Here is a 15,771-nt window from a genome sequence, read left to right on the forward strand (position 1 = left end):
CATTATCAGGTATGTATAAACAGATGATGATGTTTTAGCAGAGCAATTAAACTGTATGTCATTTTTTATTAAACAAAGAGTATAATAACTGACTATATTATCACAACGGAAGCATAGAAGACCATATACTGTACAGCTGAAACCCTGTAGCAAAATTTGTTCCTCATATTTAAAGAAATGTATCTTTATCAAGCTTTCACAATGGCTGCATCTTGCTAATGTAAAGAATCTTCACTCTTGTTAAGGCTAGATGATTATAATTAAACGATAAATGTACTGTTAGAAGGTTCTACGCCACACTCTACTTTGATGAGAATTTAACTGAAAGACATACATTATACCTGTATGTGAATTATAATGGCTTCTCAGCAGGGAACGCAGAATCACTTACAGTACGTAAACATTTAAAGAGGAAAATGCTAACACACTGAAAGAGTTTAACATCAGTAGCGATTTATCAAATGAAGAAGTTTCATAAAGTCCACTCTCTGGGAGAACATTCACCATTAGACAAAAGCCTGGCATCCTTGATAGTCTGAAGTTCAATCAATTTGAAAACCAAAATCATTCAATGAGATAAACAAGATTTTAAGAAAACCATTATCTTCTTTCTCAGGTAAAAGCCAGAATTAAAATAATAATTATTAAAATAATCCAACCAGGTCGCTTTACAGGCAAATTTACACACTGTCTCTTTAAAACACTGCATGCCCAAAAGCCTTTTGGGTTTGGAATGTAGCACTGCACCAAGTATTTCACAAAGCCTCTAAATATCACAAGAAGCTTTTTTTAGAGAGAGAAAAAAAAAAAAAAAATTCCAGCTGACTGAGACTGTTCTAGCAGGAGTGCCTCATCTTAGCTCCCAGACCTGGAATTCCAGATAAACAACAGAGGACAGCAAACAGATTTATTTTTTTTTAACTTTTTTTTTTTTTTTTTCTTTTAACACGTCCTTTTGTAATGCCTATAAGACGACTGATGAGCTTAGGGACAAAGAGAGTGAGAGTGCAAGTGCCATCAGGGTGAGCTGTGTGCTTAGACAGAAGCTGGTAGGAAGAGCCAGGGAATTCTCCGCGGATATGTGACTGGTGGAGACTCCCGCTGTGTTGTCCTTCCCCAGAGCGTTCTGCAAGACACAACACCTTCCTTGGTCACCATCACAACATTTCCTCTGCAGAGCATTTAACTCTACATCACAAAATTCATCTTTTGTTTGTCCATGTCCCACCCTCCACTGATACCTATATATCAATCTCATAAATTGAATTATGAAAAAGGCATTAAAACAGATGTCACAATGACAAGATTTTGAAATTAGTTAATACCAGTACTACACACTTTAAAAAAGAGAAGAATATTAAAAATTTTTTAGAAATGCTTCCATGTGTAAAAGTCTGGCATTGTTTTTATGGCTCTGTGTTTATCATGCCAGTTTATTTTGTCACAGCAAAAACAGGACCCCCAGAGAAACTGCACCTTCTGGACAGTCAAGAGAAGAAGTTTGTTTGACAAGTTACTTGTGGATAACAATAAATTAGATTTAATCCATGGGTGCAGATTGTTAAATAAGTATCCTTGCTAGGTGCAATGGTGTTTACTGTGGGATCTGCCTAAACATGTACCATACAGGTACTGAAGTATAAAATCAGTGGAGGACACTTGGAGCCCAGCTCTGAACTTCTAAGTGAGATCATTCTTTAATGCATTATGATATCCAAACATAACAAAACTGACATGAAAAGTGTGAGGTAGCCCATGATAATCTTGACAGACTTGGAACGTCTTTTCTTATGGGAAGGCACCTGTGCTGTGAAATATCCAAGATCCACACTTACCTCATTAAGACAGAGCTCTGTATCTACAGATTCGTTGGATTTTCGCTTCTTCTGTGCCTATGAACAAATACAAATTTTATTCCCTGGACAATTTACACTTCCAGCAGCACAAAGCACTTAGATAAATTTGCATCGCTTGTCATAATCCTATAATTGTGACAGAGATTTGCACATGATTAACAAATAAACTCCAAATGTAATGCATGTTTTCCAATAACATGCACATTTTCATTTGAATTTACAGCAAAATTTCAAACTGTCAACTAAGGGTACTTAGTAATTGCAGTGATGAGTGCCATCAGCTGCAGAGAACATGTTATCTTCCATGGCCCCTTAAAAATGGTGCTGGATGCTCATGAGAAGAAACTAAATATGACAGTTAATAATTACCATAATACCACTGCATATCAACGAATAATCTGTTATATACCTCAGTTTTAGGAAAATACACAACACAGGAGTATTTCATCCTTAATGATTCTTGCAATTTTCTCAGCTATTATGATAATAATATAGATATTATTTTAATGTATTTCACTCTGCCAGAGAATCTCTTCTACAATGCTGCAAAAAGAACACTGACTCAAGCAAGAAGCACTTCAGGTGACATCATCCAAAATGGAAACAGCAGCCTGCACTCTGTCCAGCAGCAAGAGGTGTTTAATACTGCCATTCCTCAAGTGAACTGGGTGTTTTCTGCTTTTCTGCAAGAGCAGCACTAACCCCCATGGTGTGGAAGGTGCTCTCAATAAACAATGCTGCGGCTGACTTGAGCACTTCAGTGATTCTCACTATCAGTTCTTGGTTTGCATATTCCAGAAACAAACCAAGCACCCTTTTATAGGAGGTAACTGTGCTAAAGTAAATCATCAAGAGAAGACTTGGGTTTACAAAACTACTGACTGCATTGGGCACGTCTGGTGCTCCCACCTGGAAGTTTTGTTGGACCTGCAACTTATTTCCTGCAAAAAATGAAGATCTGAATCTCACAGTACTGCATTCATTTTACTGCAGAATCTCACTGGTTTAGGCAGTGATGGACTAAAGCTGATGTGAGAAAGTGCTGAGCAGTCTGATTTTATGCCCTCTAAAATTCAGCTCCACATACAGCTATTTTATTTCATATCTGAGAGCCACTGGTTCTGCCAACGGATACAAAATAGTCTTTGACCTAATTACTGATTTTAGAATTCAAATGAAGGAACTGAACTTCTTATTAGGAAACATATTCTCTGCTTTTAATGATAGAAGAACATATTACAGACAACTGAAAAAGTGAAACAGCTGGGATTTAAGAGAAAGACAGCTTAGCTATAGTATGAATAAGTACTGAATATATGTTGTAGTTTTCATATATATGACAAAATAGTAGCTCCATTTATTAATAAACACTCTCCATAAAATTTCCTTCCTACAACTCTTTCTACTAATTATTACCATTAAAGTGGTAAGCACAAATTTAACTGTCTAATTGAAAAAAGAAATGCCTAGAAGTAAATTTAGAACAAAAAGAAGCACCACAGTGAAGCCTTCTGGCTATGTTCATAGTGGATAGGAAACTTCTTTTAAAGGCAGCTGGGTAGCTTTCAACTCCTAAATGGCTTGTCCAAGGAGACAAATAAAGAAGGAGAAACTAGATTTAAATCCTGATTTTCTTATGCCCACAACATCCATACACTACCTTGAATTGGAATGTGAGGCTTCAGATAAAGCCTGTGGATCAGAGGTTCAGATCCTGGCAGTGGAGGCTGTAAGGATCATACAAGCCTCTTATTTCTTAGTTTGTCACTTATTGCTAACTTTCCTATTCCCGCAAGTGTTTGTTTATTTGAAACACTGTACTTTGCTGCTTGCACCTGCTGAGGATTGATAGCACTGTGCTAATGACAGGTCTACTGGTAGTTGGTCTCAACACCAAAGTCAGAATTTATATGCCTTTTGTACTGTATTTATCAAATGAGTAAAGAGAAAAACATCATTATTTTGCCTATATGCAATAAATTCTTCCTTTACTTCAGCCTGAAAACAACAGAGTGCAGCAGCTAAAACATATTTACCTTTGAGAACACTATTTTAAGGGTAAAATCGACAGCTGGAAAAAAAATTAACATAAAAAAACCCTTTTCAATCATTTTGATAAGCATTCTCTGGTTTTCATTTGGAAGGTGATACCTCTCTGTATCCATATACTTATTGTAGACATTGTAACATCAACACTTATTCACGTGCATCCTCTCTTATAATGTCCTCCTCTCTCTGAAAAGCAATTTAAATAATCAGGCAGGCTTTTCCCTTATCAAAACAGAAAGGACAGTATCTTCTATTTTAAAATACAACAAAAATGCAACCTTTTATTGGGAGGAAGGCAAAGGCAAAGAAAAAACTGTCATTTTGAGGGTGAGATGAGACATTATATGCCAAGTTTCAAATTGGAAGAGTACATTTTTAGTGTTGAGTTATAAACCTGTGAGAATGGGTTGTAATGAAAATACTGGCATAGGCTGTACTGCTGGAATACAACAGTGCATCACTAAATCACAAATAATGGCATAAAAACCCAAACCCTACATGTTGAAGAGAGTGTTTTAGTGAATGTTGTTCACTTACAACCAAAGGGGAAAATTCTTCCTGCCCTGTCTTGGGCAGAAACAGCTCTACACCTAGCAGAACTCTTTCTTTGTGCTACAGTGAGTGAACACCTTATCAGAGACTAAAAAAAAAAAAAATAAAAAATCAGTTTGGAGGTTATGCTGATAACTCTGGTGGAAATAGACCCAGCCTGGGAGACATTCATTTGAATTAAAGAGGCTATCCTCTGCTTTCAGATATTTACTTTCTAATATCTTCCATTACCCTAAAAATTTAAACAAGAGAAAGGAGTGTCCATCATGTACAGCTGCAGACAATCCTGGAAAAACTGCACCACCAGTTAATTTGGGGATTGAGAGTTGTTCATTATGCATGATGCCTAAGACTCACTGCCAATCCCATCTCAGGTATCTGGCTTGCCTACCAAGCAGGCAAGAAAGTGTTTTCAAATGTTCTAGAAATCCCTAACTCCACAGGAGTAAAAGAGCACACACAAATGGCTAAATTGTCTGTATTCTTTTAATATTTTAATATAAAGCTGTTTATCTGGTGACAAAAAGATCTATGGGGATTCCATCATTAATTGAAAAAAAAACAAACAGGGCTGAGCTGATAAAAATAATAATTTTAAAAAACAGTGAAGGAAAATCAGCTTGAAGTGGCTAACAAAGACATATGAGTTCTTTTCTGCTGTGGAAAAACAGCATTTTCTAGTGACTTCCTTAATGACACACTAAGCTGTGACATATCTCAGTCTGTAAAACAAAGTTACATAAGATGGGCTGACACTCCAGCTTTGCAGGGAACTGCAATTCACTAACATGAGCTGCTCTGACAAAGTTGTGTCCATACAGCCAATAGGCCCGACCTCACTCAAGCTTTTATGTTTCCAAAAAATGAATACTTCCCTTCCCAGAGAATCTTCTCACTGTAGCAGCACAAGCAGTAGATGATATCTAGAGATAACTGTATTTAAGCACCTCCTGATGAGCTTCAGTACCGTGTCTGTTAGTCACATACAAGCCTTGGTTTGGTCTCAAAACCCTTAGCTTTCAATATTATATCTAAAATACTGGACTTGGTCAGGGGCTGGTAGAGCAACCAACAAGCATGTCCAGAAAAAAAAAATTCTCAGTATGAGAAGCAAAATTTTACTTCTTTCTTTCCTAGAAAGAGAGTTCAATCAGCTAATGGTTTTCTGAAAAGAGAAAGGACTATTGCTTATAGAGATGTTTCTCCTTCAGAACACTCTGTGGATCTCCATGTTTCCTTCTGATCCCAATGCATCCTAGATGAGTTAAACTCTATGCCCCTACTTAGTCTTCTCTTGCCCTCCACCTGATAATTATCATAAGATTCTCCTAAAATAAATCCCTGCTTTCCATCCCCCAAATCCCTCTGGATCCATCCTCTACAGACACTACAGCCCTGAATTTATGCCCGAAAATGCAATCCTGCAATTATGCATCCAGCTTTTGCAAAAAACAGCATAGCTTGTTTAATAAATGCATTAACCACTGCAGCAGTGTCTCACCAGGGTCAGTACACATACCCAGGGCTTGTCACCAAGCAGTATTTTTATATGTTCACTACAGCATCAGTTTCTGTTATTCAGAGCAAGGAAAAGTTCTGACTGGGGGTGTCTCCAAATGGAGGTGAGCTCTAATGTGAGGGAGGGAAGGGAGGGAGAAGGATGTAAAGGGAGCTGAATGCATTGGCTCTGAATGCAAACAGGAACAGAGTGAGCACCCAAATTCAGAACCCAGCCCCCTTCTTTAGCTACACACTTTGGGCTTTCTGAGCTTTATGGAACATATTGCTTGGACAGAGAGAGGCAACAGAAGCATCATTAGGACGGATATCTGCTAGGTAGGCTGTTTATACAGCTGATTTTAATGAGCGAGCCCTTGTCCTCTCCTGAGATCCTGGTTAGTTATGCCCATATTAACAAGCCTTTCTGAAGAAGACAGACCAATCTCCCAGAATGCATCCTTCAAATGACCACACTTCTAAAGTAGCTATAACAAATGAGGGTGTTTGTTCTTTTTGTTCCTCTCCTGTGTTGATTAGAGAGATTTACTATGCAACTAACCTGCTTTCCCCAACAGCAGGACACAAACAATAAGCACAGAAATATACAGACTGTAAAAATGCAATCAGTTTAACTCTTCTGTGCTCAATAAGTGGCCTTAATCTATCACAACTGACAATAGTATTTTCTTATTAGCACAGGAGTACTATGCCACACTGGAGTATAATTACTTTCACCAGGGAAGATAGAAAAGTGTGGGTCACAGACACAGGCCATTGAAATAAGGATCCAATTCAGCACGGGGTAATTCTGAAACCCACACCATCCAGCCAGAGTGCACATCTATTTAAGCTATAAAAACAAGCAGCTCTGCACTGTCCTATAACAAAGCAGCCAGATCTTTTTCCTGCTTTGTTTTCTTTTTTTTTTCCCGTCTCTGCTGAATCAATCCACAAGATACTAGCTCGGGGCATGAAATGATCAGTCGTCATTCTGCATAAAAGCACTACAGTTCTGTCATGACACTTTGTGGAGAGAAGAAAGTACCTTCTAGAAACAAGCATCATGAAGACATTACTGGCACTATGCTCCAGAGCTACACAGATAACACCCAGCACAGAAAGAAGCAAATCACAAGATTTTCAGCTGAGACATTAAATAAAGCAAACCAAGCATCCCTTTGTGCTCAAATATGTACTGGGAAAACACACACAGGGGTTTTTTTGCAGCATTCTCCTTATCCCTCAACATTAATAAATTCTTGCTGGATTTGAGGACTAAAGCATGAGAAACAATAAACAGAGAGCAACCTTAAAGCAGGAAAGTTTGTTTTCTGGCCAGGAAAAAGAGGGTTTATAGGAATCCTCTGGAAGAGAGGCTGAAACAAAGGTAGGTCCTTGTACTAAAGCTGGCTTTCCAGCTCTGGAGGAGCACCAAGGAGGGAGCACTGCCCATGGATGGGCAGATGGAGCCAGGTGGGCTGGGAACAGCATCTCCTTCCCACACTGCAGGGGAACAATGAATCAAATCAGCTCTTGTCTAACAGACACTGCAGACACTTGGGGCTACTGATGGATGCAGATGGAAACACACATAGATTGCAGCAAACAGCACTTCAGAAATCTAAGAAATGGGCAGAAGCACTGATAAAGTCTGATATGGATAGAGGGAAAACTCCCTTCAAGTTCTTCGATTTGCAAATTGTTAGAAAATTTGACTGAAGGGGTAAGAACTGAAAGTAATCCTCCCAAAATGAGCTGAAGAGTGTGGAAGGAAGGGAAGATGACCTATATTATATTAATTATTGCTGGACCATTCCCAGATCCTTATGTTAATAAACATGAGACCTCATTAAGCTCCATCTCTCACTGCACTTATATGGCCGGGATAACATGGCACAAAAATTGCCTAACAGCAATCTTAAAGGTTTTATAAAAAACAGATCCTATCAGAAACACCAAACTGATCAAACAGCTTACAAGGACCAGACACAGAGATCTTCAAATATTTATTCCAAGCAATTAGTTTCCCAGTGAGCACAGCACAAAATATGACACCCAGCCAAGACAACTGAGCTGACTTACCTTTCATGGCAGTACAGTAACTTGCTAACGATTTTGTTTTCGTGTTCAGTCACTCATTTAGCTGAGTAAAATGAATTTCTATAGTCCCAGATTCTTCCTTCCTATTTTTAGGGGATATTATGCAATTCTCCTAATATGGTCTTTTTATGGATTTGCCACAAGCAAATATTTTTGCATTAAGAAGGGCAGAGGAGGAAACAGAATACTAAAAAGCAGAGGCTGAATAAGTTTTATTAGGTTAATATCTCAACATCTTGGGCTGCCTAGGTTGTTGGGTTTTTTTCTCTAGTTATAAAACTAAACACCCATGTAATCCAAAATGGAGTTGTTTTGGATTTTATTATTAAAATGCATTTCCCAAGTGATTCACCACAGAGATCAACCCAGAGCCATGGACAGCAGGCACAGGTGGCATCTGGCTGCTGCACACTGAAAAGCACCTGAAGAAAACCAGCAGGAACACAAAGCCATTGCAGTCCCAGTTAAAAGACAAACTCAGCTTTTAATTTTGAGGAAAGGTAAGTAATTGAGCCACTAAAGATCCCACAACACTCCTCCAGGCTGGCGTGTGTGGCCTCACGTGTCTGAGCACACGAACGATGCTGTTCATTGTGGCAGCAGGTGAAGTTGCTGCCTCCTGGATTGGGCTGTGGTGCACTGGAGTGTGGTGGGAACACCCCAGAGCAGCTGTCAGCCCAGTACTGTGGGAACACAGCAGCTCAGCCACAACAGCACAGTGCCCTGTGCTGAGGAGCCTGGAAAAGGGCACCACACCTATGAGGCTTCTCCAGCACCGCCAGGTGTGCCGGGCAGCAGGTGCTGCAGGGCAGGCAGAATTCCCTGGGACTGCTCCTGGATGGAGTCTCCTCACTGCAGCCACTCTCCAGGACAGCAGGCAGGACCAGGGAGCCTCCACAGGCACAAGCAGAGCTGCAGGAGGGCAGGGATGCTCAGCCCATCGCTCGGCCTCGTGAGACTCCGTGTTCAGAGCTCTGGGAGGTGCAGGGGATGGAGCAAACCAGGTCAGGCGCTGCCTCTGCGCTCCGGCAGCAGGACCAGGGGTGCTGCTCTGTGCCTCTGCAGCTGGAAGGGAAGATCAGGCAAGCTTGCTTGAACACCAGTCTGCACAGGGCCCTGAGCGCTGAGCACGACAGGAAGCTTCCCCTGCTGCCAAGCCAACCTTGAGCAACCGGTATTACTGCTGGTTTCCTGAGCACTGCGCTCACTCATGAATTTTAAAAGGGAAGGCAAAGGAATGACCATGAACATCTGCTTTTTGTTAAGGGCCTAAAAATGTTCAGGACTTTCTATTACCAATACGTGTGTGCACGTGTGCATTGTGAGTACTGGCATGGTTACACAGAGGAACAAAACACAGAAAGCCTTAAAAGGGTGAAAACAATTCAGGTAAAAAGTGACTCTTCCTGCAGTTACAGAGAAGCAAAAGCAAAGGCTACAATAAAGTAATCCTGAAGTAACCCTGCACAGAAAGGGAAACCAGACCAGTTAGCTGAGCACCCACCCCACAGCCTTGCTCTCCCTGCCTCTGTTGAGTTCGCAGACTTCAAGCCCAACGTATTAATTTCCACAATTGTGTGGTGGTGTACCCAAGTCCCACTAAATCATGGCATGATTCAGAGGGTAGTTCTTTTCTTTTAAAATAATCCACTTTTTAACAGCTGTGATTTGGATTAATTAGTGAATTTTGCATTTTTGGCACAATCTGCTCTCCAGAAGTGCCACTGAGACAAAAAATTAAAGCATTCACTCCCTTCTCTTATCCTGTAGCTGAATTTTGCAGGTGCACAGATGCATCCTCAGAACTGGCAGGGCTGCAATTGTAGTGAACTTTCTGCAGTACTTGTCTCAGTCCTTTTCTAGCACTGACAATACCATTTAGAATAAAAATACAGAAAACTCTTTCAGACAGTGGAATCAAATCTAGCAAGGTATCTTAATAAAAAAAACCAACCCAGGTTATGGTGTATTGTGGCTTTGATAGGCAGCTATTCCTCAAGAATTCAGCTACAACTACACATATAACATGAAAATTTTCACCCAAATAATGAATGTTTTGGATCTTTTTTAATATGAAATGTAAGACAACTTCAACTTTAAATACAGCTGCTAGCAATGTCTATGACAAGCTAGTTTTATTTTCATTAGAATAAAAGCATTTAGAAGTCTGTAAAAAGGTGTTCAAATTCACTACTACCCACTTAATAAATTCTGATGGCATTTTAATTTCTAAAAATAACGTGAATTAGTATCACACAATTTGGATTATTGGCATTTTATTTTCTAAGACAAGCATATTTTTCAACAGATTTAAGTCATGACTGAAAAAAAAAATCCAATTGGTCTCATCCACAGACCTCCATTAGCTAAGCTAGACCTTGGTTTGTCCTGTCAGCTTCCTAAATGTTATTAAAAGGCCCCTGCAAAATGGATCTTAAAACTCAATACTTGTGAGAGACTTTGATATAGCATCCAACATTCATTCTCCCCTTGCTGAAGTGAGTGAAGGAGAGAAAAATCACCCCTTCTCAGAAATGCTATCAGTGAAGCCCTGACAGTAATTCTCTTTAATGGGCTATCCTACAGTGGACCAAACTTTAATGGATGGCATTAGAGTGGCCTCCCTCATATCCCTGATTTACACATGAATGATGCTCTCACAAACAGCCACACTGTAATTAATGAAGCTATTCCAAAAAGACCAGAAACTCTTCTAAGAAATCTCTGTAGAATCATGACATTATTTGAAAGGTGCCTTATTTTTACTGCTCCCATCCCACCACACCAACAGGAATTGTTCCACTTGCCAGGCAGTACCAACTGGAAATCAAAAAGCAACTTCCTAATATCACCTGCATATATGGCCTGAAATTTGAGATGAAGAATGGAGGATTTTTTTCCATAACTGAAACAATTTCTTAGACACAAAAAAGTACTGTGAATGTTAGATGTCTACCAATTATAACCCTACTAAAACAAAACTGTGCCTATAATGACCAGATTATGCAAATAATTACCGTATTATGCAAAATTGTATTCATAGGATATAATCCTTCTTTGTTTCATCCCACAAGTTCTTCACAGAAGGACAGAAGGCTCAAAATTATGTTTACACTTAATAAACTGGAAAATAAAAACAGATGAATGCTAATAATGTCAGTAATGCAGATCAACATCACTCTGGGTGTATTTTGAAATGTTTCCATACTCAACTGGAAGTAGCTTTAGAAGCTGAGTAGTTTGCCTACTTTTTGAAGAATCATATTGTGGTAGACTGGATAGTTCAGGGGATTATTAATGGGACATACAGACTTAAATTCCAACGTAGCTTGTTTAATCTAGCTCAGGTCAATACTGACAACTATTCTGTAGTAGTTTTGAAATGAGGAGGTGGTTCTGAAGCACTTCTTCTCTTCAGAGGACAGGTTCAATGCACAAAAGTGGCACTAATTTGCACCTCAGGCAGTGCACTTCATCAGAGACTGAGGAATTAATGGGGTATGGGTTTATAATGTTGCAAAGCACACAGGATGCTTTCCTATGCCCTAAACTTCCCTTTCTGTGAGATGAGCTGCTCTGTTAAAAAGTGTCAGTCCTCCAGATTTTTCCAAATCTACTGCAAACCCTACAAGAAAAATCTTGAAGGTGCCTTGTCCTACCACATTTTAATATCCTTTGGTGGAACTCAAGAGAGAGATTATAAGGTTTTTCCTAGAAAAAAACATCTTAGGAGTTCTATCTGAAGAGAATCTTGATTGATGATGCTCAGCAGCAAATATTTCCCTGAATGCATAATGGTTTTATTAATAGTTCTGGACTGAGCTGAAGCAAGTAGAAAACAGACCAAGTGAGGGGTGTTTTTTGTGATCTACCTACTCAGATGCATCTAATCCCACACTAGCATCAGCTTTGTCTTCCTAGCAAGTTTCATTGTCAAAACATTGCCATTAAGTATCTAGACAGGAAGCATTAAAAGAAAATACAACTGTGTGTGTGCCAACCATAGCAGCAATCTGGCTTCTTGTGTTAGTCCTGCCTACAGATCAGAGGATGGGAAGTCACAAGGATGACAGCATGGCTAGAAACGAGGGATGGGTGTGATGGAGATGGTACCTACTGTATATTAACATATGCTATTGTCTATGGCCACCAGTGCTGATACTGCACTATTGAGCTGTCCCAGTCAGAAGTGAATTAAATGGGCTTAAGAGATGCCTTGTTCAGTGGCCAGCACAGGCTAAGCCTCTCTAGTGTCTGAGAGCAGCATCCTTAGAAGGGATTTGTGATTTCACTGTGCTGCTGCCGTTCAGTGACTGCATGAGACATCCCACTGCTGAGATGCTGTGCACAGATGAATGGAACTGCACTCCAGCAGGCCCTGCACACAACAAAGGGCAGCAGATGATGAACGAGGACCTGCAGAGCACATATGAGCAGATGTGTCTCGCTGGCATGGGGATTATGTGGAGCTGAAGCTTTGCCAGTTGCTCTCTTCAAACGTCCATGGAACACCAGAGTCCAGTCCCCTGTTACAGGGACATAAGCCAGCACCACTGGCATTTCAGGGCTGTCCCTGGGACATGGACCCAGCTCAGCTCCCAGAGAGCAGAGCTCTCTCTCTCTCTCTCTCTCTCTCTCTCTCTGAGGGCACTACCAAAGAGCTGCACTGATACTAAATATATCATCAGCCACCAGCCTGAAGGTGAAAAGCCTCTGCCTAATTAATTATTCCTAAGTATTCTCATTAAGCTGCTCTCTGGGTATAGACAGAGCATGTTTTTTATCTAAACCTGTTTAGTTGTGCCTATAACAATCTGAATTTCTTCTCTGCATACACCCATGACTGAGTCCTTAGGAATAATCAGGAAATTTTAATCAAAATTAACAGGGGCTGGGTGAACTCTTGATGAGAGCAGGATTCTGCACACAGTTGCAAGAATTTCTCAAAGTCCAAAACCACTATGAAAAAAAGGGATAATTATTTTCTACTGAATTTGCATTTGGATTCTGAAGCTGTACACAAGCAGCCAGGTCCCTGCAGGGACTGACCCCTGAATTCCCCCTGAGAACCAGACAATCACAGTGGGTATGTGACTGAGGTGTGCAGAACAGCCCTCCAACACAGAAATCAGTACAGACCAACCAAGATACAACTGTTAATGCACTACTTTTTCTACAGAGGCTAAGCCTTTGTAAAAACCACACTGAACACTGCTCATCAGAACAGCTCTGATCAAACCATCTTTTTTTTTACATTTGTGCAGGTACAAATTTAGGAATGGGTTTCCACAGATTCTTGCAACTGCTTTGCTTTCATCTGTGCACACCTGATTTATATGCCCATTTATCCAACTCTCTGCAAAAATGAGGTACTTAGGGCTGCAGGTAGCTTTTAGAGCCTGCCTGGTACCTGTCTTACCTACCATGCACATAAAAAATTCAAATGCACACATTTCAAATCTGAGGACGAATTCAGAACATCCAAATGTTTAGGGTCATGTGGTAATGTATAACTTGCCTTGAATCAGAGGTTTCTTGAGGCTTCTGAAAATGTCAGTCTGGAAAACTATAGCACCATGTAATGCAGAATTTAATAAATTACTGCCTGAATACCTAATTCTGTTTTAAGAAAGACATGAGGGAGGATAATCCTATAATTCTTTACGAAACATGCTGAGTGAACCTATGAAAAATATTTTATGTTATGCACGTCAGTCTGTTTACCTGTGACTCATAAAAAGACTTAAACATGCAGGAGGGCTTAACCTGAGGTGGGATTATTAGGGCAAGTTCACTGATTTGGAACAGGATTTGGTGTGAAATAGTCAGGCTCTCCTCCAAAGTACTGACTAAAATAAACATTTTGAGCTCCTATTGATTTTGATGGCAAGGAACAGAAATGGGTGACAGTGTCTCATGTTCTGGAACTCAACAGCAAATTGAAAAATACTGTAGGAGTAGATGGTTTGAGGCCACACAAAGATTTATTATTCAGGTAAGACAGCTGATTAGGAGTCATGGGGATAAAAAAGTAGGATATAAAGGGTGTGATTTATTCCAAATATTTGATTACTAATGTACAGTGAAGACTGTAAGTAAAATGAGCAGACAGGGTAAAAGCAGAGCAAAAATTTTTCTTCAGCTGTTTTGTTAACATTATTTTATTATTATTATTATTATTAACAGTCTAGTCAACTTGGTTAAAAAATTGTGTTTCATTTTCTGTCCTATAAACTTGGTTTGATTACTTGAAAAATTAATGAATGGTATGGAAGGGCTTCCAAATTTTAGCTCTTCAACATTGTACTATTTGTGCAGTTATGCTGCCTCGTCAGCAATATATGGGTTAGGATGATTACTTATTATTGCATTGTAACTACCACTGGGCTTTTTTATATTTCATATGGTGGTGGTAACACAGAATAAACTATTCCTAAAATGTCTTCTTTATTCCTGAAATGATTTTGATCATATCTGCCACATGGCAACTGAGAGTCTGGGCAGTTTATTTTTTTAGAATGTTAAATCTCTGGGTTACACACAAATATCAAATAATGGTGTGCATACATGTAAGGGGTAATGGATAATTACTATGTACACTTAAGGATAATTCCAATATACACAACTGTGGAGTTATTCCCTTTTTACAAGTGTATAAACAAAAGCAGAATTTGATTAGGTCGTGTGATTTTAAAATCAAATTACTTTATATGCATGAACACACTTCAGGTACTTGGGTTTGCTGTTGGCAGAGGAAGGCAATGTATCCTCCTTAATCAAGGACAGGGAAACATGGTTGTTTCAGACATTTTACCCAAATCAAAATTCAGACTTACTCCAGTCTCAGTTGCACCTCAGCATGGCCACAACCCCCCTCTGCCCTTCTCCACTGTGCCACAACCCCCCTCTGCCCTTCTCCACTGTGCCTTCTGGGGCAGCCCAGCCAGTGATGGCATGGAGACTACCCCAGGACCATACAGGCTCAACATCCTTCCAGCTCAGTCTGGTGCAGATTTTGGTGGTTTTCCCCCTGAGTCTGCATTTAGCCATTAAATCACAAGAAGAAATACAGAAAAATAATATAAATAAGTTTCGTAGCAGATTAAGTCTATGAGGCAGCTGAGTGTCCAAACATTACAGAATGGATGCAAGGAGAAAAGACAAAGCAACCCAAATCAAAAGGAAAGAAAACAAAGAAACACCACACAAAAAAGAAAAACAACAAACCAAACCAACCAAACAAAAACAGACAGGAAAAGGATCAAATGAAGACTAATGGCTAACTGGAGGTGAGGGTTCAGATGTTTCAGGTGTAGCTATGCCAGTAAGACCATGAACTCTGACACTTTTCTCTAGGATTAGACAAAATATGATCAACCACTTGTCCCAAAAAAGAACACAGGTTTGCTGTGCTCTAGGAAATAGACAGCTCATCTATGGAAACAACATGCTGATCATTAAGATAGTGTTCAGTAGTGTCTGCAAGCCTTCAAGAGCCACCAAGGGTGACTATAAAATGAGTAAATGAGAAAGTTATAGCACATGTGAATGCAGTTCCCATCTGTGAGCTCTCCTCTACTCACTCATTTACCCGAGGAGCCAGAAATCTCAGGGAACAACAATTTCCTGAAAAGACACTGGGGCAGGCAGCCCCATACATCTATTCCAGGATCTAGGAACATTTCTCCCACCTCTGGGGATTTCAGGGAACATA

The 15,771-nt window shown here is 39.8% G+C and overlaps 1 protein-coding gene across 2 annotated transcripts in view; it reads right to left on the reverse strand.

Annotated features, from left to right (window-relative positions):
• Positions 1–46: 46 nt before the first annotated feature.
• Positions 47–15,771, reverse strand: part of GFRA1 (GDNF family receptor alpha 1) — a 130,116-nt gene continuing 114,391 nt past the window's right edge. For both annotated transcript variants that reach the window (XM_058841563.1, XM_058841564.1), the window contains exons 8-9: positions 1,836–1,892; positions 47–1,126 (exon numbers count right to left, since the gene is read on the reverse strand). In XM_058841563.1, the coding sequence (XP_058697546.1) occupies positions 965–1,126; positions 1,836–1,892 (219 nt within the window). In that variant the 3' untranslated portion in view covers positions 47–964. The remainder of the gene's footprint in view (positions 1,127–1,835; positions 1,893–15,771) is intronic.

The sequence above is a fragment of the Poecile atricapillus genome, chromosome 6 (assembly GCF_030490865.1).
Source record: "Poecile atricapillus isolate bPoeAtr1 chromosome 6, bPoeAtr1.hap1, whole genome shotgun sequence".
NCBI lineage: Eukaryota > Metazoa > Chordata > Aves > Passeriformes > Paridae > Poecile > Poecile atricapillus.